Source organism: Anser anser (genome assembly GCF_964211835.1).
Source record: "Anser anser genome assembly, chromosome: 7".
NCBI classification, from domain to species: domain Eukaryota; kingdom Metazoa; phylum Chordata; class Aves; order Anseriformes; family Anatidae; genus Anser; species Anser anser.
Genome location: NC_139727.1, coordinates 15,871,328 through 15,897,459, shown reverse-complemented (window position 1 = coordinate 15,897,459; position 26,132 = coordinate 15,871,328). Strand labels below are relative to the sequence as shown.

The following is a 26,132-nucleotide window of genomic DNA, read 5'->3' as shown; positions in this document are numbered from 1 at the left end:
AGGTTCCAACAGAATATTGCAGGCAAGTTGAATAATCAGTCATATGAGTAAAAATATTTATGGTTTTCACAGTATGGCAAATAATAGAACTCTTTTCTTTGCAGTATTTAAAACTTATTGACTAGTTTATGTAAGTGACTCTAGCACATACATTTCTTGCTACACAGATTTCAATAGTAGAGTGGAAGAAAAGGGAGCTATGAGTTTGAAATGCTATCGGTCTAGCACTGAATTTCTCTTGAGGTACATTCAGATCTGTGTTGTGGCTTAAAGCGTCGCAAAAACAAACAAAAAACTAAATAAACAAATTTCCCTCAAACTTGTGATTCCAAAGTTCATGTTGATTCAGAATGTGACTAAAATACACTGTAATATTAACCTTTGTTTTTTCATATATTTGAGAAAATCTTCTTTTAACAAAAGAGTGCATAAATGTATCATAAGGAAAGAGAAGTGATCTATTACAATATTCTATATTGTAATAAGCACTTCCTTACGGAGCAATGGCTAGTGAGAGCTGGACCTTGAATTCTTTTCTGCATGGTATTTCTGTGTTTCTCTTTCAAACCCAGCTACATATCGAAGTATGTTTTGGGCCCTTTAGAGACTTCACACTGTTATCTAAGATGCTCCTAAGCGCTCTCAGTTCCCTCTGTGTTCGGAAGGGTGGTGTTAGCAGAAAATGCAGGACTCTAAACAAAAGTAAAAGCAGCACGTGAAAGGACAGCTCCTTAGGATGTGTTAATGACAGCAACCATCAGCTCAACCTATTTATTGGTAGGGGAGAGCAGTCGTGAATGCTATTGCTTGTTCATATGGAAAATACAGAACAGAAAGAAAACTGCAGGTGGGTTTGCAGTACCAGACGCAAATTTAATTGGACAGTGTAGGTTTTATAGAGAAGGTGTAGTACTATGTATAGAAATCCAGTGTGGGTTAGTACGTAGAAATACTTATGTTTTCAGATAACTAGCTAAATTTAAAAAGCCAAACTGCAGTGTTGCCTTCTTCACTGTGATTTTTCTCATAAATACAAATGGGTATAAAACTTGAACAAAAAAAATTGTGTTTGCTGTTCATTGTTGCTTTTTAACTGAGTATGGTTGATTAATGCATTTTGTGTATATGTATATGGGGGCTATCATGCTGGTAACATTTTTTAATTTAATTGATTTTTAAAAATGAATAATATTTTTATCCATCTGGATATGGTAACTTGGTAAAAGTATCTGTTAGGTTCTGGGTGCATACAAATCCTATCAAAGCAATGGGAAATGTACTTACCATTATATGTTAGAGCAAGTAGAATTAATTGAGGAAAGGCTAAGGGTAGGCTTTTGATTATTAAATTGTAATAATTCTTATTTCCTAGCTCATACTATAAGGTACTTTGATACATTTCCATCTTACATCATTTAGAAGAACATTAATGAGTAAATTTGTTTAACCATTCAGTTATATTAACCTCTTGGAAACACAACTTTTTACAGTAGTTTATGATACAAATCAAGCATGAAGAAAACCCCAAATGAATATGACGGGGGAAAAAAAAAAAGGTAATATAATAGCTCATGTCACAGAAAACCAGAATTCCAGAATTTGATAGAAGCATGATGTAAAATTGAAAAAGGAGTCTCAAAAGGACAATGAGGTATAAAGGAGTACAGAACTGCAACTTAAATGCTCTTTACATGGCTAAGAAGTGAACTGTGTACTATTTGTGCACCATCAATCCTGGCTGTCCAACATGGCTTTCTTAAAGTAGACAGGGTGTTCCCCACTCTACCTCAAATTGCACACTAGTGTAATCTTTGGCTGTACAGTCAACTGACTTGAGTGTATAGCCTGGAAACCATACAGGTCAGCCTGATATGGAGGGAAGCTCCTTCACTGTAGAATGAATCATAGTGCATAACACAATTTCCCCTTTTAGAAAGGCAACTCTTTGTAGCTAGAGACGTAGAATTTAAGTCTTGGTTTGTGTCTACGTCTCCTTGCTATCCTCTTCTACAAGTCTCCATTGTAATGTAATTGAAAATGGGTCTCACAAAACAATTTTTAAGAAATTAACATTTCCAACTGAAGTAGACAGGCATGTAGTAAATATGATGTTAAAAGAGAATGCCAGTAGGCTGTAAAATGCCACAGCTCTCTTTTGTGACATTTCAGAGCTGAAGTACAGATTTGCAGCAGTAAAATACATCCACATCCCTCTTGCAGGGTTTTACCAAAGAGAAATTGGCATTGTTTTATATGGAGAACTTCACAATACAGTGTAAACACCACTGCGCGTATAAACCAAACCCATACAGCGTACAGCACCTTTGGAAATAATAGGGAGCAATGACATCAGCACATATCCTAGGATGCCAGGTGAGATGGCACATGTAGCAAGATAAATAAGAACTTACTGGGTGTTTGTTCTGGCTCAGACTAAAGTCCACCTAGCCCAGAATGCTTTGACAGTGGCCAAAACCAGACATTTATGGAAGAGTATAAAAACAGAGCAAGTATATACGTATCTATATATTATATATCGATATATTTCTCCAGAATATTTAACGATTTGCCAGATATCTTTTTTCACACCTTTTTATCACACCCATCTGAAGGTGTGAAGGAAGATTAAAATAGTTTTAAAAAGGCAAAATCACCGGTCTTAAAACAATTGTTTACAAACTACCTGTCTTTTAAACAATTTCTCTATCATAGTACCATTACCATTATTTTCTATAAGATTAGATTGTATGGTTCTTTGCTAACATTTCATTTGAAAATAGTGCTTTTTATTTGTGTTATTACATAATCCTATCAATTGCTCAGATATATATGTATTTATTTTGAAAGAGTTGTTTTCCACTTCTATTCAAAGCACATTTCCTTTAAAAATAATTCTTTCTTCAGACGGAACCATTCCGTTCACATTTCCTCATAGTTCAGTCAAGAACTTTCAGATCCTCTAATGTAAACCTCTTCAAACAGAAGAAACAGCTACATTTATTTTAGACTGGAATATTTTCCCCACTAATAGTTAGGTACAGCTTGCTTTTTGACTGGCTCCCCAGAAGTGCACATTTTCTTTTCTTTGCTGTTCAGTGATGTTTTTTAGTAGTTCCAAGGGAAAAATATAGTAATGTGCACTACAGGGTTGATTGAAAAGATCCTTTGAAATTGATTAGTGCCATTTTTAGGTTCAAGAACAGGAAATTATATAGGATTCCTGTGATCCTAAGGGATCTATATACTTATTCTATATAAAATATGGTTTCTTCTTCTGTCGTTTTCAAGATTTGCAATTGGTGCTAATTGGCAATGTTCGCATTTTCAGGAGAGAAAATGGTTGTGTGATTCATCACAGTTGTGTGACTGCAATCACATATGGGTATTTGAATGTACAAGTCGTCTTTTAGGAGGGTAATTCATGTAGGCAACTGTATACTTTGGGAGCTGAGTCATGTCACTTACTAATGTCTTTTTATATACTTACCTCATGCTTCTTCCTTATAATGTAGTCTTGTTTTAGCATGTTAAACAGATATAAAAAACTATCAAAAAGAATACCCTTGTTCTCAAATTTGATCTTATTTTCAGCGGTATCTTTCAGAACATTGCAATAGCTTATGTAGTACAATAACATTATATTTTGTGTCGACTCAAATGCGGTTCCTCAGTCAGGTGACAAATAAAGCAAGACCCATTACACAAAATGTTGTGATATAATCATCAATAAGATATAAGAACTCCGTGTTCCTACTGATCAACTTTTCCAAGTAGCCTGTTGTGTTCGTGTAGAGATGTCTGTACTGCATCCCCGTGTGAGGCAAATTTTAAATTCCTATAAGCAAAATTGCACGCATCAAGTAAACTACTTCTTCCAGTTATTTTAGTAGTATATGAGTAGTATATTCCTTTAATAGACTTAAACAGACGATGAAGCAGGATTGCTTTTTCTTTTTGCAGTTATTTTTACCTTTGACTAGTCCAAAATTTGCAACATAAATGATTTAAAATTTCAGGAGTAAACTTCTGTTTTAAACCTGGGTTTAGTTCTCTACACAGCGTGTTCTTTCAACACTATTTTTGTCATAACGTTAAATTATTTTGATATTAAGCCAAGAAAAGAGTGTGCTAAATATATGTTATTTCTTTGCAATGCTTACAGGTGAAAAAATTCTCTCTTGTAGAATTAAGCTTTGGGTAAATCTTTGGCATTGCCATATTAGTCCTTGCTTGTTAACATTTTATTTTATTCTTACCTTCAAAACGTTGTACGTGGTAGCAATGAAATGTCAGTTACAAGGGGAGTTCAAACATTGAGATACGTGGCATGGTTGCAGTAGCAATATTCTCTGTCACTGACATTTCATTCCTGCCATGAATTGTAATGATAGCTTCATCATACAAGGCAGGTTCACATTAAGCACAAGCAGTGTCATCCACTGTGCCAAATGCATCCGAGGTATTAATCCATTGACTTGATCGGAGTTGCATGTTAAGAGAAGTTTGGCTCTAGGCTTTGAGCACTAAAACAGATAAATGTCTTCATTTGGCAGCTGGGGGGGGGAAGCTTAATCAATCTTACGTGACTTTAAAGTCCAAAAATCTGTGATTAGTTGCAGATCTAGTCTTCTTAAACAAAGCAGCACTAAAATGCACTTTTTAGGCTTTGTATGCCTATGTTAAAGAATGCTTTCATGGAAACCTTATGACATAGAGCCTGTTTTTAGAACATTAAATCCTCATGACACTTCCAGGATGGCTGTGTATGCTACGCAATGTGATTCATAAGTAAAATTAACCTAGGAGTGATGTGCCAAGCAGTTTGGAAAAATGCAGACACCTCTGAACTTGAGGGAATAAGGAGTGCTCTCCTCACGGAGATGAGTGAGTATCATACCTATCATTACTCATACAGAAACAGAGCTTTAGAAGGAAGCATGGGAAGGAGGTCAACAAAACCTTTAACACTTTGCAGGTATACGACGCACATATCTTAAATGCTTATTTCTTACCTTTCTTACCCTTATAGTCAGAGTGAAGTAACGTATTGATAATTGTAGTAGTGCTCTTTGAATGTGAGCTGATGTTTGAGCTAGCTACAGGCCCTTGTACTACAGTGCCAATCTTTGTTCGTCTCTTCTATGTCACTGCATTCAACTGATGATACTGAAAAAGGGTAACATTTCACTCAAACTTCTTTATAGATCGATAGGCTGAACCACCTTCCTCTAACATGTGGGCTTACTACATTAAGGCTGAGTTATTTTAAAAGCAGTTGGATGGGCCTATCTGTATTCATCCGGCCAGGTTTTAGCTTTCCATGTACTGATACTTTAATCAGTTCCCATTTTCTTCTCTTGTTCCTCCATCCAATTATCTGTCCCTCAATGAGCTCTCATATAGACCAGATACACTCACCAAGTCTGTAAATTATACTGCTTTATCATCACCAATGGTATTTGACTCTGATCCATCATTAAAGTCATTTACAGCATTGTTTACAGCATCCATTTTGTTCTGTACTGTCTTGCTTTCAAACATGGTATCTGACTGTTCATCATATTTTCCAGACCTGTCCATTCCCGTGATCAGTTTATTTCTAAGTCTCCTGTCTCTAACATCCTCCCTTATAATCCACATTACATCAGTTTAACCACCTGATTACTCCTTATGGTGACCAAGAAATGACGTTACGGAGCTTGTCGGATCTTGTTCTTGTTTAACAATGCTCTGGGTTCCCACAGTACTACTACATCGTAAGTGTATATATTACCAGCATTATGAGTAACTTGGGATTCATTTCTGTGATTAGGAAGTCCAGGGTAAGTCACAAGACACAGGCAAACATGAATTAGCACACAAGTGCCTGAGGGATGCTTGTTTATTTGTGGGCATTCACATAGGTTGAGGGAAGAAGAAATCGTGTCTCAAAGCCAGCCAGCATTAAACTTTCTTTTGCTGGTTGCCACCTTACTAATGATTCCTTTCCTGGGACTACTGATTTTTGTATCTGTCTTGCTTGGCTGTTAGGATTCTTCTCTCCTTGGACAGTTCCATAGATGCTGAACTAACTCACCATAAACCTCAGAAAACTGTTACCCTAAAAGAAGGGCAGTTGCCAGTTGTGAGCCCAGTCCTGGACACAGTTCCACTACTATGGCTAACAAGATGCTTTCTTCAGTATTCTGGAAGCTCTACGCAGCAGATCAAAGACGAGCACAATTTTTACCAAAAAAGCCTGTGTTCTCAGAGTTCCCATAGTTAATGGGGTACATAACCTTGAATATGTTATATTTTCTGGTTCCCTCTTCCTGTAGCAGTGACTATAAAGGCCAGATCACTGGAAGCACATGAATATGTATCATTCATGCAAATGGATTTTTTACACCCTTTCTTAGGATGTAAAAACTCATACACATTGGTGGAGTTAAAAGAATCTTGGATGAACAGGACAAAAATCTTGATACCAAACAATGATCAGGAAACTGTTCAGGCAGCTAACATTCCCAGCTTTCTCCCAGCTGACAGCATGTACATACACACGCATGCACACAAACACAAGGGGAGAGTTTACACGGGCACCCTTGTGATTTATTTGTTAGTTTGAATTGTGAAACTGCAAGCCAACCCTGATCTTTCTCTTGAGCTTGACTGCTTGGGGCTGAATTTCTATGGGACTTCTTTCTACCTTTCTGGGCTTACATTGGCCTTAGGGTATTAGCATGTGAGTGAATAATTACTAAGTAACCTCTCTCTTCTGTCATGCACTCAAATCCTTATGCCCTAACAGGCTGCAGTGAATGCAAGGTACCTTCTGTCATTTAAATCAGGGTAAGAGCATGCACTGGAGCAGGTAATGCAACTGGCAGATAGATGCCTTGTAACCTGTTTGTGTGCTCACGCCCCTACAGAGGCATTCCCTCCCTTCTGGACTTCTGTGTTAGCTCTTCTAAGCCCCTAGTCTTGTTACAAGCATGAGCCGGTAAACCAAATGGGCATTTCTGATGGAGCAGTACAGTGCCTGACAGCAGTGTGCTATTGGAAAAGTCTGACGGATACCTATTCTATGAAAGTTTAACAGCTCCTGTATTAACTGTTGTGCACTTAGATTGTTTTATTATTAACAAAAAAATCAAATATTGAGACAGAAATTTCAGTGGAAAAGCTTCAGTTTTGATGGTATAAAAATAGACCCAAGTTACAACGATACCCATCACCCCATTCTGTGGGATCAAACAGTCCCTGAATTGGGTGCATAGGCATCCTGGCCATCCATGGATACTCCATGGGATGAGTCATTGTTCTTGGGTTCTCCGATTTGCCCTTGTGAGGCTTCAGTGACTTTATACTGTCAGCTTCTAATTCAGATACTTGTTAAACACCTAAACTTAGATGGCATGAATACCTTTTGAATTTCATGTATGTGTCAAAGGCATGGGTATGACATGCTTTTAAAAGGATGATGTAGTGGCCTTCTGGAGAAATACATATTATTAATACTGTGCACCAGATTAATTGTCTATAAATAAGCAAGGTGGTGTTCACCTTTTCTAAGTACAAAGAAAGCCAGACTGAGTTTGTGTACAGGTCTATCTATATAAGAGAAAATTATTTTATTTGTTCTCTTTGTATTGTAAATTATGAGTGATGGGAGAAGAAAAATAAATGGTTTCTCATGTCCAGGGATCCTAGTGGCATTTTTAATATCAAAAAGATTTATCAAGGCAAATGCCTGGACAAATAAGTCTCAGAGCCTTTATAATCAAGAGATTTATAATTCAGAGAGGGGTGTTAGTACCTGGGGAATGATGATATTTCCTGTTTGTTTTCTGTCAAAAAAGGCAAATTTCTGGCACTGTTTCATTCTTTGATCAGACTCCTGTATGAATTTAAGGGCTGAACACAATACAGCATTTATGACGCGAACTCCATCAAAGGAGTCTGTCAAAATTGTTCATTATAGCAGTGAGTTTGGACATGAAGCATAGTAGAAAGCATATTCTTCCCAAACAAGGTATTTCTCTAGCTTCAGCACAGATACCTCTTTTAAAAATAAAAATTTAGTCCTTCGCATTCTCGTCATGGGCAAGAGACCCTAAGTGGCACCATGGGTCAAAGTCTTGTTAGGGACTGAGAACCTACATGACAATAATGAATGCACTAGTAGGGCAAAATGGTCTGGCAGTCATAGTTCAGGGATCCTATAAACTGGATATCTTCTCGTCTTCATGACAAGATTGCCTGTAACTGATGACAGGCCACAAGAAGAGGATTTATTTGTAGATCCTTGTTCCTATGTACTTAAAATTGTGTTGTAAAAGCTTCTTCCTTCTGAAAAATAGTAGTTGGTGTGTCAGAAATCCAAGGGAGCAGAAGACAAAGATTCTTTACCACAGAAATCTTTGGAGCTTCCATACTTGGATGTTGAAATATTTTTCATTTAATGATGGTGCCTGTTAGTTTGGTGAGAAAGATGATAAAAGGTGTTGACTGCAGTAAAAGGGGCAGTAGTGCTGTACCCAGCATTGTCTTAAGTATAGAAGGAAGAGAAGGACCAACAATTGGAAAAAGAGTACCGTCTGTGAAACTCAGAGTCCCTTAACGGGATGCTGAGGACACAAACAGCTCTTTTCAACATTTAGAAAAGTAACACAGCTCTAAAAGGCCTATAGGATAAGCTTCCATCTAGACTTAAGGAAATCTATTTATGATACTGCAGATATTAGGATGAAGATATGTATAGTACTTCTCTAGAATAGCAAATAGGATAAAATTTTCCTTCCTAATGGATTGGTATAGTCCCAGCAAAGTAAATATAATTCCCACTGTCAGTGAGAGGGAAATTTGGCTAATTAGCTCTATGAGAACAGATTTGGATTTAGAAAGACTGCTGAGATTAATAATTTCTAAGATAAATTTAAAGCTTATAATGTTTCTTATTTCATTGATGTTATTGACAAATAAAGCATAGCCCTTTCACATTGCCTTTCATCTTCGGTGATCTTGGTAAATGTTACCTCTTTAACCTTCAAAATTCTTGTAGATACAGGTGAAAACTTAATCACCAGTTGACATCACACAACATGAGTAAGTGTCAGTTAATAACATTGTCTTCTACTTGGTAAAACAGAACTGATCTTTGTAAGTTTGTGGCAGAATCATTGTCAGAATCTGCATTAGAACTGAGCTGTTTGTGGTTATTTGTATAATAACTTAGATGAACTACTTTCTTTTCTGTTCATTAATGGATGTCTTGATTTATAGGGATCTATGTTCACTCGTCTGAAATACCTTCAGACATTGGCCTGAGGTTTCACGGTCAACAGTGGTTTTAGCCAGTTTATACAATCAGACTTGGTTTCCATAAAATTTCTCACTAAGAAGTTATCAGTTTCTTGTAATTACAGAAATGCAGTATTTATAAACAGTACTCTAAAGTTCAAAGAAAATAGTGTGCCCCAAAATGTGTTGTCATAAAATATAAATTAGCTTTTTTATGATTTAACGAAAGCGTTTGTTTGCCTTAATTTTGATAACCAAGATTAAGGGATTTCTGCTGCAGATTACAGAAATATATGCATTAAAATATCTGGAGAGAGTAAGGCATACACCTACTGTTACAGAAATATGAAATGACAAGTGCAGAATATGTTTACCTGACTTCAGGTGCTGGGATTCCTACCACAATGCAGTCCAACTGCACTTTGGTTCCTTCAGGAACTTCCCTGCTCTTCAGTTTTTGAGTGAAGCGTGGTGGCTGTCCAATGGGCTCATCAGAATATACAGATGCAGATTCTGACTCTGTTTTCAGTTCTGCATTTGTCAATTGATTGATAGATTCCAGGTTTGCTGCTGGTTGATCATCTAGTTTTTCAAATGCTTTCTCTGCTTTATTTTCCAGGTCTTGAGGCAGTGGAATGGAAAGCCTTTCTCTGTTTTCTGTTGTACTAGAGAGGCTAGAGCTACCTTTTTGAGCAGATTTATTCTTAGAATCGATTTTGCTCCTGTAGTTTTTGCATGTTCGGGGTCTTATTCTTTCAGAGTTGTGAGCTTTGAAAAGTGAAGAGAGCTCTTCAATAAAATCTGCTGCCTTGTTCAGGAATTCCTTTTTTGATTCTGATTCGGAGGGAAGGTGTTGTTTCTTTAGGTCTTGAGAGCTCCCTTTGGAGCCTTTTGTATCTCTGACATGGTCCTGACAAAAGTTTGTGTGCAGGCCATTGTCTGATGTTTTCAGAGCTGTAGAGTGGGCCATTTGTCTGTTTTTTCCTTTGTTTTTCAGTTGATCCGAGGGATAATGTGAATGTGTCTGAAGCTCATCCTGTTTAGTTTCGAGTGGATTCTGATCAATAGCTTGTCTTGCCAGGTTTACACTTTCATTTAGCTCTTCTTGGCTCAAAAAGGCAGAGAGATCTGGAAGGTCATCTTGGGTGGCTATCTCATCTGAATCACCACAAGTGTTGCCATAAAGGAAATTATGAGAAGTGGACTCTGATCTGCTTCTTTCACTGTTCCCTCGATGTTTAGTTTCAGCTAAATAACTTTCTCTCAGAAGCTGAGATATTGAAGTTGAGGACTCTAAGCTGTCGTCTTGCATGCTGCCAATAGAAAGGACAAATAGGACCACACCTTATCAATAGCAGATTTGTTGATTGCACAGAATTACAGGCTTCTGAAAAGCAGAACACAACATTTTCAAAGTGCATCTGGTTCCTGAATATTAACTTGCAAGTATGGCCTCATTTTAAAGGCCTGCTTCTGTACATACTGCCAGATACTATTGCTTTTGCTCAGTGAAATCCATCTTTTATAACTTTCTACCATTGGTAGCCTTGTATTGCTAAAGCAACTGCAAGTATGGTAATTTATACTCTGGTCCAGGCAAAACTTCAACTGCAGAGCTATTATCTGAGCTTCAGTGTCAAATCTTTATCACTGCTGATCTGTGAGCTAAGAAACAACCTCATCAGATAGATTAAATGCTGGGTATTTCAAGGACTGAAAGTTGTGGGGGAATAACAGTACTTTTAAATTAAGTAAATTTAGATTGAAAGGCACTGAAGTAGTAAGAAAATGAACCCTCAAAAGCATTTGAGGGATGAGGGGAGGAAGGCAAAGGGGAGAGAAGAAAAAATATAGTCTATAATGACAATTTTTCATTTAAAATTCTTAAAGATACTGCATTTTAGGAAACAATAATGATGTTAAATGCACTATAGCTTCTTAAATTAAGCATTATTTCTAATAAGCTATCTATTTAAAGTAAGTAAATTAGAGAATTATGTCATTATTCAATACAAACATCATTTGTACTACAGGTCTTTCAAAGTCATTCTCTTAGGTCATCCTGATTCTGAAAAAATGTATCACAGATGAGAAGACAATATCAGAAAGCCCATTTTTAACCTGATAAGTGAAGCTGTCATCCCTTCTGATAAGTAGGTCAGTACTTCTGTTTATTATTCTCCCTTTTTATTTACACAAGAGCTAATATGAATGTAGAGCAATTCAAACATCCTATTAGTGTGCTAATCTTGGAGCGGCTTAAATATGAAGACAAAGAAGACAAATACTGTTCACAACTACAGAGCTGATACCTCACAGATACTGAAAAAGGTGCATGATTATTTACTGACTCTCAGAATATGCAGTGCATGGTATCTGTCTTGAAGCTCTTCATTTATGGCCTGGCAAGTCTTGGTGTGGTGGTTTCAAATATTCCTACCCCAAAGTGTCTGCTTTGTCACACTGCAGAAGGTTCTGTTCCTGTCGTGGCATCAAGAGAAGGGAACATGCATGCCCTTGCCTCAGCCATTTCCATTCATAGCCTTATGTAACAGCCAAAAGTGCCAGTGAAAGAAAAGTTAAAAAGGTATCTCTGCTGTGAAAGGCTTTCTGCTCTGCTAGAGGGACAGTTGTCCCTGGAAAAGGGCTAGTAAAAAGTAAATGAGGCAGTAATATCTTGTACTGCTGCAGCGTTTCTTCCAGGAATGTGAGAGACAGCCCTTCTTCTATATTTACAGAAAGGAAGGCTTCCATTTAAACTTTTTATATTCTGCACTGAATGAGCTATCATATCCTCACGTGCATTTTGAGGCCTAAACCCCTCTGTCTGATGCACAATATGTTCTATTTCCCATGTAAATATTTAACATTTTAGAGGCATTGATTTCATTGTTTTATTTTGGTAATATGAAACAAACAAGCTAAGTAAGACAACAAAAGCACCCAAACAAAATACTGATAAGTTTGTGCCTGTAGGAAAAATGACAAATAAAATATCATATAAGTTATATACTTCTAAACAGCCAATTTAGTCCCCAGTGCAAATTACAGCTGTAAAGCACCACCTGCCTCACTCCTGCAACTGAGCCAGGATTTTCAATACTGATCGAATTCCTGCTGTTAAATTATCTGGCACAGTGATTCAGTGAAGCTGTAGCGCAAAAGAGAACATTGATTTGGGAAGCCCACATGAGATAATGCTGTAAGCTGTTTCATGATTGGACAGTGTATGTAACACAACCTCTTAAGAGAACAAAGAGGTCTCCCTAAGGCATAAAGTTCCTGCTCTATGGATACCACTTTTGCTTGCTCAGCTTTTACTTCTTAAACAGCTGTGCAACCTTACTGTAGCTGAATGCATTTAAGAGATTATATTATCTTGTTTATGTGCTGCTAGCACACTCTGTACAGTAAAGGTCACAGCTAAATCTACAGTTTCAGCTCTGAAGAGTTTAAATGTGTTCTGACATAAGGAATTACAGCCTGGGAGAGAAACTTTGCACATGAATGAATGTGTTTAGATGGGCAGAATAGCTTTATAATTCTAGTTTGCAAAAAAGTATAGTGAATAAGCCACTGTCTGATAGCCAAAGGAGGAAAAATAGATGCAAATTAATGCAAAATAACAAAGCCAGGGGTGCTTATAGCGGATGAAAATCTAAGATGATAGAGGAAATTAAAGTGGCCAAATCAAAACTTCCTTGCATTGATGGTTCATTTTGGCTAGCTGTAATGCAGTTGGATAAAGCATCTCCTGTTCAGATGACCAGGCTGGACAGTGTAGCCATACATGGAAGACCAAAACCCATTTGTTTGTCACAGTCCTGAGTGAACATGTACGAGGCAAATGGACAAATGACTGGTTCAACCCTGCCTCTGCCCTTCCAAGGAGATTTGAGCAAGTGCAAGTGGGAGAAATCAAACAGTTCTGCAGGAGAGGAGCTGGAACAGCTTCCTTCCTTGTGTCCATCACAGAGCAGAAGGAGTAGAAAAAAGCAGAGTGCTCCTTCAGGTGTTGGGAAGCAAGGTACTGATGAGAATAAATCTGAAGCCAAATTCCTCGTCCTTAGAGAGCCTTCAGTTTTCTTTAGAGCTCACCCAGGGTCAGAATGTTATATCTAACTCTTCTCTATTTTCAGCTAGTGTAGAAGATAACTTTTAATTATATTTTTAGTGAGGGAAAAGATGAGTACTAGTCAAATGTAGCACTTCGAGGCAGTGCATGGCTACCAAAGTTTTAAGATATTTTGAATGATGTGATATTTCTAATTAAATGGAAATGCTGAGTTCCAGCAAATGTTGCTGTGAGGCTGCCAGACATTCCACTTATAAGCAACCCTTGCAAGATGCTTTTTTTTTTTTTTTTTTTTTCCCCTGCAAGGAGTTATTCTCTCAAGTAGTATAGAGGGCTGATGACTGAGGGAAGCACTGGGTAGGCTGAAGCCATCCAGATTTCACAGTCAAGGGAGATCAGCTTTGTTTCAAATGAGCCAAGCATACAGCCTGACAAGGTCTGTGGACTAGACAATAATAAGTCTGAATTCAATATATTTTCTAAAATATCTGTTGAGACCAGCTTTCCAGTGAGCAAAAAAGATCACCAGAAGGAAAACTATGCTATTACAGGTTTGATTAATGACAAATGATATTCGTTCAGGCTTTATATAGTGAAAATAGGAATCTAGGCTTTCAAAATCAAGACCTGGGCTTGAGCGCAGTCTTTCTCTTTGCCTGACTTTCTGGATTGTTTAGATTGTGTTGTAGAATTGGCCTTAATATGCCTCGAGCCTTTCCTTTAATTTCTTCAGATTGGGACTTTGGAACAGAAGTGTCTTTGTGGCCACAAAGAAACCATCCCACGCTCACCCAGTGTGCGCTGGCACAGAAGGCTGGGAGCTAGCAAAGTATGCTCTAACTGCAGGTATCTCTGTTGAGCTGTAAGGAGTAAGCAGTAAGAAGACAAACTCTAGCAAAAACATATCCATGGTGTCAGTGGAAGCACCAAGAATTTTGCAGACCAGAAAAATCTCTCTCTTAATAATAAACCAGTGTCAAGGAGAGGAACTGTAATGCTAGTTATGAATACTAGCTCTAAACTGATGCTGTTTAGGACTGAGAGGGGAATGACAGTCTTGAATCTCCAGTCTTGACAGTTTGTTACTTCCAGCACCAAAAAGTGCACTGAGGGCAGCCTCTTTTGCTTTCCCAGGACACTAACAGTAGTGACCCTGGGCACCTATTATCTTGAGAGGCACCAGAGGATGTCATGAACAAAACTGACTGCATGTACTTCTTCAGTCCACTAATTGTGTTTTCTTGAGCAAACTAACTGCACAAGTTTTCTGATTTTTCAAGACCCTGTCTCTATGGCAGTGTTCTCTTATTAGCCAAGCAATCTTTAAGATAAAATATACACAGAGGTAGAATTAGATTCCAAAGATTGTTTAGGCAGTGCCTTGACATGAAAATCATTATATGGAGGGCAGAAAAATCACTTCAGCAAGCTTGTGCAGCGTGCTGCTGTATCCTTTAATTTCCTATTGCTGAGTCATCACTGAAAGAATCTGATCTTTTTCCTAAGAAAACATCAGTAATGAAATCTCAGCAAAACCAAAGGGATTCACAGGTTTATTTGAGTGCAGGTCCTCTGTTCTCTTTGTTAGAGACAGCTTTGACTGCTTAGTGCCCTAAAGATGTTCTTTTCAAACAGTCCTTCACTTAACCATAATAAAGAGGCTATCTGCAAATAGCAGATTTAATGCAAAAAGCATTTAAAAGTCTTCTTTGGCCTTCACTTGTACTTAAACATGAATAGTTTTAGTCAGCACTTGTTGCTTCTATCTGGCTTTCCAAGCTACCATTTCTTTGAGACTGCTGTTGTATGAAACCCCAGCATCAGAACAGCTAGCAAACTGCTGCTGCTTTCTTTGCGTGGTGGCATCCTGTGGGCTTTACACATCAAATGTGCTGTATGTCCAGCACCTCTGCATGGAAACTAGAAAGTTTAAGAGATCTTAGAGGCTATATCCTTTTCCAATTAATTTAATTGCAAATAAATTGCATTTACCCATCTGCTGTTAACACTAACAGTTACATAGGTGTTTCAGCTGTAGGATCGCAGCTATGAAAAACAAGAGGTGACACAAGCAGTCTGTCTCCCACACGTTTAAAGATCACAATCACATTCTTATGTGCTTGCAGGAATTCTCACTTGGCAGTTGCCATTGTCACCGTTTCCGGTTACTGCCTGTTGACGTGCTGTTGCTGCTGGAGGACAGACTTTGAGACTCCAGAAGTATGAAAGGTTAGGCTTGGAGCAGAGGTTGTGGTTAGGGGTTTGAGTGTAAGGTATTTTTAATAATTTTACCTAGAAAGCTCTGTACAAGAACGTGATTTACTTTTTTGTTTTAGACACATTAGTAGGTTCGAATTCCATTCCTTGTAATGAATCAAGAAAGCCAGGTAGCTAAACTCCCATTTCCAAGTAATGTAATTAAATAATGGAAAATGAGGAGAGAGCCTCAGAGCCCCAGGGTATAACAGCTTCTGATGGAAATAAAATCCCTTTAAGAACAAGTAGGCTAAAGGTTATGTCCATGTTTAGGAAATGTCCTACTTCTTCATGTGTATATTTCAAGATAATCTTTTCAATATTCTAAGTATAGTTTTAATTTTCTTCCATTTAACCCATTTAATAATTTCCAGATCTTAAAGCTGCCGTTTGATTACAAATCTAAAAGAGGCTGGTAGCTTTTTATTGCTTGCTGTAACATTATTTTGTTAATAGTGAAAAGACTGGTGGTGGTGTTTTAAATATCTTCAAATATTGCTGCTCTTGGCTTTAACGTATGTATCTACCATTTAAGAGATTTTTAATTGTTGTTATAACTGATGTATGGCTACTACTGCTTCTGTTCAGATAAATAAGTAGCGTCAGACCCTTTTCTGTAAATAAAACTTCGGATACTCCAGCTTCTCCCTTAGATATGTTGCAGTGTAAATCTAGAGTAACTTCCCTTACACTGCCCAGGATTTACCTGAAGCAACTGTGGACAGAATTACTAAGCCCAGCCTTGCAGGCCCTCTATCTGTAAATGCCAAACAGGTAATTTTTTCAAGTAGTTCTCAGGTAACACGCAAAGTTTTCCTTGATGAACACAAATCTTAAACATTGAAAAGTGTGACCTATGTACAACAAAAGGAAAGAAAGAAGGAAAAAAATAACTATAGAACATCCAATATTTAGAATTTGGGGGAAATTTCATTATTTTTAATAGATCTTTAATGTATTGGGAGTTGGATAATGCCTTATTTTTTGAATACTTGTGATAACGGGTTGGGGTTCTAACTGGTAAAACAAATTTTAAATTCCTTTTAAACTGAAATTGCTATCTTGATTTTCATAGAAAAAAAGGAATATAGGATTGAATTATTATCTATATACAGTTACGCATCATCTACATTAAACAATATTATGTTGAAGTAATAAATAATTTCAATGGGAAAATAATTTCATATAATTTGCCATGTGATTTTTTTAATGAACATGATGTAAATAATTTCAAATCAAATACAGGTGATTTGAAGCAGGCAATATTTAAGAGTCTAGATTTCTGTAGCAGAGGATCTATCTTGGCATTTTTGTAGTGATGTTGGTCTCCTTTAACACAGCTCTTCTCTTGTTGGGAGATATTCACTGTTTCACTCATAGGCATTTGAATGTTACTCAGAATGTTCAGATGTTAGAGCATTAATAGCGCCTATTTTGCTTTAAGAAACTTCTGATGAGCCTTAAGAGCACCTGTTTTGCAAGCAAATAGTGCTAGAAATATGAGATGTGAAATGTGTTCTTCATTACCACTGTATTTTGTCCCTAATGTCGCTTCCCTTTCCTACTGACAGCATAATTGTACAGCCCACAAAAGGAAAAAAAAATTGAATTTATCATCTCAGAAATGGGATGGGATAAATCCTGTTTCCAAATAATTGCAGAAGACACTCAAATAGGCCTTTGTGCACTTGGAGTCATGCCCTTGAATACTTAGTCACCTGGCCTGTGACCTCAGGGTTGTAGTAGTGGGCACCCTAAACAGTCTAAGATATCCAGCTCTTCTTCAAGAAAAAAGCCCCTTAACAGATCTTAAACTTTTTCAACATTTCTTTCAGACTGTCATAAGAAAAAGACCATTTTTTTTACTCTGATCACAAAAATTCTCTTTATATGTTCATAATTAATATTGTCCGATAGTAGTTCTCAAAAAAAAAAAGAACTTAGATCCTTTCTTACCCATATCTTAAGTTGTCTTTGCTCCTTAGTGAATCTCCCTGTAGTTCAGGGTTAAACAATATCTTTAAGAAACTCCAAAATAAATTTAATCTGATTTTTAAATTAGAAAGTGAAAAAGGAAAAGACATGACAGCAGTCTTTGAGAACTGCCTGGGATGCTTCTCTGTCCTCCTTTCCTGTTGGTCTGTGAAGGCTGGGACACAGATGTTAGGGCAAGCTCTGAGTGTAGCACTTCAAGTGCTGGTAATGTAGGACAAGTTTTATTAATTTAAGTAAAGTATGCAAGCCAGGTTCCTTCAGGAATTGCCCATGTGAGAAAGAGTCTATAAGAAAGGTCCAAAAACATACAGCACAAGTCCACAGTTTGGTGATGGATGTGCACACAGAAGTCCACAAAACTAAACTAAAACTAACAGGCAACAATATTCTTTTTTTCCTAGTCCAAACACAGGCATACTGTGCAATCCTTTCATGGCTGAAACTACAAATCCACTTTCATGGACAGTGACCCAATTGATTTAAACTAGGTCATTTCTGTTAGTCCTGCTAGCAGTACGTGTGAGCAGTGCAGAAATCCACAAATGCCTGAGGCTGAGGACTATTCCAAAGTTTTATTTTGGGACAACTTAGCTCTGTGACAAAAAGAGGTTTGAGTATTGCATGGCCTTGCTGTAGACTGACAAATTACAAGACTGCACAAGGTAGTTGTAATAAGAATTTGCATGACTTACATGCTGAACAGCTTTCTCTGTTCTACCCATGCGTGTAAACAGCACTGATGTCAAAGGAATTGTGCACGTGTATCTGAAGACCACTGCTTGTGTAGCCAGACTGAACAAGCACAAGCCAGACAAAGGGAATCCCTGAAAATCAATGGTATGCAAACTAAATGGTATTTGCACGTCCGCATTTCCACTTCTACATTTTGTCTGGTAATTTCAAACGTATGGGCTGTTTTGGTTTTAAAGTGAGATTAAGTTTTCACATAAATATTTGTTCCTAGTGAAAAAGCGAACTTGAGTCTTGAATTAGACACAAAAGAAATCTGGCTTGTATTTTTTTCCATAAGTTTCTTTTTTCCAGTTGTACCTTTCTTTTTTCATACTCTTATAGTATATTTTTTATCTTCTCCTATGTTTTTTTTATGCTTTTTCACAAATCTTCCCTAAGAACATTGTAACATAAAAACTTTCACTTTTGAATCATATATATAAGTTATGATGTTTAAATGAGATTTAAGTTAGGTGAAATAATTTGCCTATCCTCATAGTACTAAACAAGTATAGAAAAAATCCCTTGGATTTTTTTTGCAATCCCTGGATTGCAGTATTTGTTCATAAATAAGTATAGAAAATTAAACTAACATAGATAGATAGATAATCAGTAACTTAGATTGTGATTTAGATTGCATTGTCCAATTGCTGTTATGGTACAAGGTAAATTTTTAACAAACCATCTTAATGCTCATTTAACAAACCATCTTAATGCTAATTTATTTACAAATATACCCAGACTGCTAATTCTTGGCAGGTGTTGATAAGAAACATTCCTTCAGTAGCACAGCAAGACATATTGTAAAATCTCTAAAGAATGCACAGGAATAGCAAATCAGCACAGAACACACAGTTCTTTGTCTCTGATAGTCTGTCAAGTATAAAAACTAACCCCTCTATTGATTATAAATTATTTCTGATATGTAAATATCATTCTGCTCAGCTACGGAAACTAAAAGCTTCCTATTACTGTTTAATTTTGTTAGACATTTCTGAAAGAAGAAGAGAGAGAGAAAGGGAGAGAAAGAGAGAGAGAAAGAGAGGAAGAAATATTCTGACCTTAGGAACAGGAGGTGCAGGAGAGGGAGAAGAGCAATGTTGAAGTTTACGAAATTGTTCCATTAACATTTGCTGATTTTGTTTCCACTCTTAAACTCTAGAGCATCTTCCCAAATGTAAACCCCATGACCAAAACAAAACTGTTGATAAAGTAACCAGTGTCTTCAGGTCTTCAGCATGATTCGTATAATGTTCTGTTGACGTAAACTCAAGAGCTACTATATTCTCTTGTCAATTGTTGGCATATTATTTTGTAAAACTTAAGATGGGCTTCTGATTACTGCTTAATGTTGCAATATATTGAGCCAAACATTTGCTACTGACAGTCAAATACTTTTCTGAGAGAGAGAAAGAGAGCGGGAGAGATAGTGAGAGCTCAAGGGAGAGAGCTATGCCCTTCTAGCAGGACTGTTTCTGCAGCTGTTGTGCACATTAATCCAGACAGCAGATCTCCCAGCACTAAATATAGCCAGTGGGGTCATTTTACACGACAAAATAAATAAATAAATAAAGAGAAAGTATTTAACTATGGGGTCATGTTAAATTAGGTTTGATTTTGCTTAAGAAGGAAATCCAAATTATGGCATATTGGTTTAAGACTGAACACCAGAAAGTAAATAGTTCAGAAAGTGAAGGAAGGGCCAGAAGGCTGAAAGAAGATTACAGTCCCAGCAGTGAACTTTTCAGGTCATTACTATCTTCTGTTGATTCTTTGGAGGAGTCAGACTGGCTCCGAGGGATTTTGAGAACTCCCCCCCAATGCTATTCAAGCCCTTTATAGTGCTGCAGAACATTTTTTCTTTTTCACTGTAATACACACGCCTCAGCCTAATTTAAGTCAGTCAGTTTTATAATGATTTGTTCCCTGTATACGTCTTATCAGCAATAATTAGCTTTCAAAGATACATGCTCATCAACCCCTCTGCACCTGTGCTGCAAAATTAAAATGTAGACCAGTCTAAAGTTGAAGCATTACCTTTTTTAGTTCTTCCAGGTGTTGCTGCCCAACTCTGGCACTTAGTAGCGATGACAATTATCCAGAAATGTGAGATTAAAGTTAAGGAAGCGAGGGAATTCTTCCAGTCCTCAGGAACAGGAACAGCTAGGAGTCCATACAGTGAAGGAAGTTAACCTTCGTTATTATGAGGATGGCTGTAAGAAGCTGGACAACCTGTCACCACCGGGGCAATAGCATTTGTCAGTTTGCAGGTCCCAAGTTATTTTGAGCAGCGTAAACCATGTGCCTGCGGAGCATTCCACCTCATTGGACAGGAGAGTATCGAGCACAGGGAATCCACTGCTCTGACAGCACCTATGGGCACTGAGTGCCTTCTCCTCACCATGAAACAGCCCCTATAGATGCTTATGTGGGGTTTGCTGATGCGTCCAAGAGGCGCTGTAGTGGCATCTTGTCAGCCGGTTTACACTTCAGCCTTTTAGAATTATTTGTCACTGCTGTTGTCTTTACATTTTGATCAGAACTTGAAGAAACTGGGAAACCCATTAGTGAGTAATAATGTAAAAGTTTTGCAAATCCAAATGCAAATGCAGCAAACGTGATTTAATAGTAGAATATTCCTGACTTCTTCAAATGTTTGATTTAATAAACACATACAGCAATTATGCAGAAATCCTTAAGGATGGCCTGTGACTACAAATTCTCAAGAAGCTGGAAGTTCTAAACTTGTTATTGAGTGCACAGGAATAAATGCTTGGGGGAAAAGCAATTAAAAGTGGCAAATGAAACCTGGCTATAAATAGACCTGAGATATGAATAATTTAAAAATATTTTAACCAGTACACGGAGAAAACCTGTTATTACATAAAGAATAATTTATAAAACTGAGCGACTAGATAAAACCTTGAGTGACTAAAACCTACAATATCACATTGAAAATGTTGAGACTAGATTTTCTTTTCTACTCAACCTAGACACCAGCAACAACAACAAAATCTGAAATTCTAAATGGTACAGCTTACCAAAAATGCTTCTTGATTGTTGATATTTTATTAAAAATGCTCATCACAGTTCCAGTTTTAAAATATTAGTAAAATGATACATGTATATTATGGGGAGTTGATACATAGCCCTTCCCACAGCTAATGATGTGATTGGCCTTTTTACCTTCTCCCAATTCTCTTGAGTGTTATCACGTGAGCTCCTTTGCTAGGAAAGACATTCTCCTGGAGGATGCAGGTGCAGAAAGATATTTTATGAAGCATAACAGGAAAAATCAGAGGTGTAATGGCAGATCTCTTCTGAAAAATTGTGTGGCGGACTGGAAGTGGTTTTCTTTTCTCTCTCTCTTTTTGTAAATATAATTGTCAGAATAGCTTGTGAACATCATTTTATGACGTGGTTTCTTCAGTGATCTGGAAGTTGTATGGTGAAGTCAGACCTTCTTCTGGGAACAGGGTAGGCATTTTATGGGTTGAGTGATGTCTAATATTACTTTATTACCTGGATCAGAGATCTAATGTATTCTTTATAATGTCTGTAACAGTAGATGTGAGCCATACAGTACTGACAGGAACTGCATATTGATATTGTACCACACACTACTGTGGCTTGTACATTACAGTATCTGTAGATGAAAGCTACAAAGTCTGAAGCATGAAAATATACATCTGATAAAATAACTGTAAATCCAAGTGGACTCCTGCTGAGATATAATTATTGCAAAACATGCGGAGCTGTGAGCTGCTGTTTGTGCATGATAGGCAAAATTAAGCAAACCAAAGTAAGTATTCAGTATGATCCAAAAAAATATGCAAAACTTTTCCACTTTGAAGGACTTTTATATAAGATGCTAGAAAAGTAAAATCATTTAACAATCTGTGCAACAGATGAACAAAGAGTTATGCAGAAAGTACAGCGCTGAGAAACCATAAAGGTTATGAGCCTTTCCTGTGACTAACACACTGACCATACTAACAGCAGCTGGTACAAGGACAAAACTTTCAGGAACCATGAGAAGTCCAAGCACACATGGTAAATATGCAGTTCACTGCAGAACCATCATCTTGATGGAGCAACGTCAGAGAAATTCAGATTCACTAGTTTGCAAATAACAGAGTCCATGAAAATACTGTTGTACCTCTGTGACTACTTTTAGAAGGCAATCAACTGAGACCTTTGACTGCAGAACACTAAAAAGTTGTACTGTGGCCCTTCAAGATATTGACTTCCAGCTTTATGTTCTCCTGTCTTTGCTGGCTGACAGAAGGGAATATCTACCTCTCTAGCATAAGGCTTATCATCCACCTAGCATATAGCATGCATTTTCCTAATTAGTTTGTAAAAAAAAATATCTGATTCAAGCTACCTCAAGTTCACAGTTACACATGTACAACACTTTATTTTGGCTTTAGAGGTTAGTGCTGGAAATAGTGCTGACAGCTGCAGGTTGGCAGTAAGCTTTGGGACATAAGTTACAGGGCATCCCTGATTAGTTTGATACTTTTCACAGAAGCTGGTGATGAAAAGCAGCTGGACAAACTTCAAAATTGTCTTCTGAGCAGGAATACTGCCTTAGAACAAAAGGCATAAAACTGAGTGCTGCTGACATTTAGGGCTGGAACCAGGAAGAGGACAGAGGCAGGACCAGAAGACCAGGAGCCAGCTGACGCTGACCGTGCAGACGGAGGCCAGACTGAGCCTTGGGCTGGCCAAGAAGGAGGAAAAACTGCAACAAGCGGAACATTAGCAGTGCAGCTCATAGGAAAAAGGGTATCCGTGCCACAGGGAAAAAATTGCTGGCGACATTTTAACAGCTGATTTGTGAAGTGACTCTGATTTTAATTAAGCTCAACTGGACTAGACCAAGCCACTTTCAGGTCAGCTCCAGTCAGTTTACACACAGCAGCTGTCTGTGTGCTTGTGGGGAGACCAAAGCAGCGAGAGTTTCTGCTGTTACTCTTCAAGATCAAGTATGTAAAATGGTACCATATCTCGGGTGATGCCTCATAACTCATTCAACCATTATAACTTGATCTAAATTCTTAGCGAAAATTTAAACTTATCAACAATGTAATTGTGTACTGTGGACACAGCAGTGAAGAAACACTTGCAGAATCAGAAGATGCTGAAGTCACAAAGAGACCTCAAAAGCACAAGTCACAGAGCATGCCACAATCATGCTTCCTTCTGGAGCTGGTCAATCACTGTGACTTCCTCACCTAGCAGTGTCTATAGTAATGAAAACTCATTCTAATGTCCTCTTGTCTTTGTTATGCCATTATTTCAGAGAATATAACAGAGCTCAGTGGGTTTATTCTAAGGTGTTAGAAAGTGCCATCAGTGTCCATAGGAAGAAGAATTTTAATGTTTTACAGCTCACCAATCTCTTGGCTTAGTTTTTAAACCAATAAGGACCGGAAGGAATTGCATTATCATTAAAGATATGGGCAATGATGTGCATGTAACAGGTTGTGATTTTGTACTCAAAGTGTTGGCCGCTGGGCAAATGCAGATTGTTTTTGCCATGTCCACCTCTGCAAGAGACAGGCAAGAGTGCTGAGGCAGATCCAGAGATAGTTGCTATAGTCTACATATCACATTGGCAAAAAGAAAAGAAAATGATGGTCCAGTGCTGCTTCTACATTGCAAAGAGCAAGTGAACTCTGTAATTCAAGCAACAATGACCAATTTCCTTGCTCTAAAAGGACACCTGAGTACGCCTTGACTATATATAATTGTGAAGAAGGTCTGCATTTTCTGAGAATTACAGTGAAGATCCTCCAGGAGCTTTGTGTGGAAACCAGGAATTGATACACGAATGGTAGAAATGACAAATCTGTTTGGATTGTCAGCAAACTCATGTCTCATAGCCTCTCTGAGGCTGGCTGACAAAGAGGTTTACATCCAAAGGGCTCCAGCTATTAGCAAAAAAAGGTGATACCAGATATGTCACTGTAGCTTCTTGCCATGCTGTCACAAACGGGTTCGTAAAAGTATGCATTTTAATATTCTGATTCTTGCTATTAAGCTGATAAAGGAGGTATGCTACACAATACCAATTTGCTGTTGATTTAGAAGAACATAATATGTGCTTCTGAAAATCAAATACTTACTGCCTGTAGATATAATTATAGGTTTTACATGCACTTTATCAAAGCCCAGTTTACAAAAGAAAAGACATTCAAAAAAACCTGTGGTATTATACTGATTGTTATACTTCTGCTGTGAAATTTCATACGTAAGAAAAAGTTTAGAGAAAAGACACAAAAAACACCTTTTGCATAGAAGTTTTATTGTATTTCTTCTGAGTGATGCCTGGGAAACACCCAATGGACAATACAGCAGCAGACTGTATGAACGTGCAATAGCAGCCATAGTCATTGTGTGACATTCAGAGCAGGAAGACAGTGTTTATACAGCTATCTTACAAACAAAACACTTTACCTATTGCTGGTTTTATTCCTATAAAGTCTATATCAGATCTACCTAGACTGTTATAAATGTCTTAATCTGTAGCATGTAAGTTAATGGTAGCTGTAATCATAAAATGCATGCAGTTTGATGGTATTTCCCATGATTCTATTAAACCATACTGTTATCTACTTTTCACAAACAGATACTTATAAAAGATTAGTATTGAATTAATTTTAAGATTCACGCTTTCACAGAGGTTTAAAAATGTATCCTCTTTGGTACAAAAACAAACAAAGGAATTTTGTGTGTGTATTTTAGAAGCTAAGAAACGAATGGAATTAATTAGCATAGGGTGTGCTACTAAACCAGTATGACATGTACCATAGAAGTGGATAATGAGAAGCTTGGTAAGCACAGATAGGATGACTAATTGAAATATGAGAGGGCAGTATCTTTTTCTTGCCCTGTGTTACTTTGTATGTTTTTGTGTTTGCCCAGGAATACATTATTGTTGTTGTCAGTTGGTATGACTTTGTTTAAAAATCAATCACAGGAACTGAAGGGATACCTAGAAGTCAGCATGATTAAAAGCACGAAAACTTAGAAGGAGCGTCCAAACTCTGACCTACTTTAATATAGTAATCTACATTAATTATGACCATTAGCATAAGGCAGTTGTTTCCAAAGGTAAGGGGTTTATGTTTTGTAGTTAAGGGTGAAGGAAACTTGTTAACCTAAAGTTAAATTCTCAAAGTTAGATATTGAGAATATTGCCAGGAACCACATAAATGCCTTGCAGGATCATAAATTGTGCAGTGAAATTTCAAAAAAGGAAAAAATAACTATTCAGCAAATCAGTAAGTAGAGCTAGCATAACTAATCCAGCCAAACATTGTGATATTAAAGGTAAGAAAAAAAATCTCAGTTTTTGCATCCCTGTGTACAGAACTACTATTATATTTAAAGGTTCAGTAAATTGAACAGCATCAACCCTCTTTCTCTTTTAGGTCGTAAACTATACTGAATTAGATTAAGGCCACTGTTCTTTTGGTAAGTAAAGTGTTAAAAGCAATTTTCTGGATGCTTCTGGTAAGGCTGGTTCAATAGTGATTTGCAAACCTTGTGTAAGACAATATCAGTTGGATGTTTTCTATTCATATCGTTATGCAGTGCATCTCTTAGCAGAAGCCTGCCAGGTATTCTGTGATTCTAACTCAGATTCTAATTTTAGAAGTGGAGACATATCAGAAAGATGAAAGAAATGGTAGCTCTTTTCTGTAGAAGGCTCAAATAATAACATTGAAACATTCCCTCAGTTCCTGTTCCTTTTTCACCCTAAACAAGCTTTATCATTTAA

The 26,132-nt window shown here is 37.3% G+C and overlaps 1 protein-coding gene and 1 long non-coding RNA gene across 3 annotated transcripts in view; one reads left to right on the top strand and one right to left on the bottom strand.

Annotated features, from left to right (window-relative positions):
- MYPN (myopalladin) overlaps positions 1–26,124 on the bottom strand; it is a 63,480-nt gene extending 37,356 nt beyond the window's left edge. Inside the window, exon 1 of one of the 2 annotated variants that reach the window (XM_083845401.1) lies at positions 9,657–26,124. In XM_083845401.1, the coding sequence (XP_083701527.1) occupies positions 9,657–10,594 (938 nt within the window). In that variant the 5' untranslated portion in view covers positions 10,595–26,124. The other variant, XM_083845402.1, reaches the window with a different exon arrangement.
- LOC310903007 overlaps positions 1–26,132 on the top strand; it is a 91,001-nt gene that overhangs the window by 55,074 nt on the left and 9,795 nt on the right. The window lies entirely within an intron of this gene.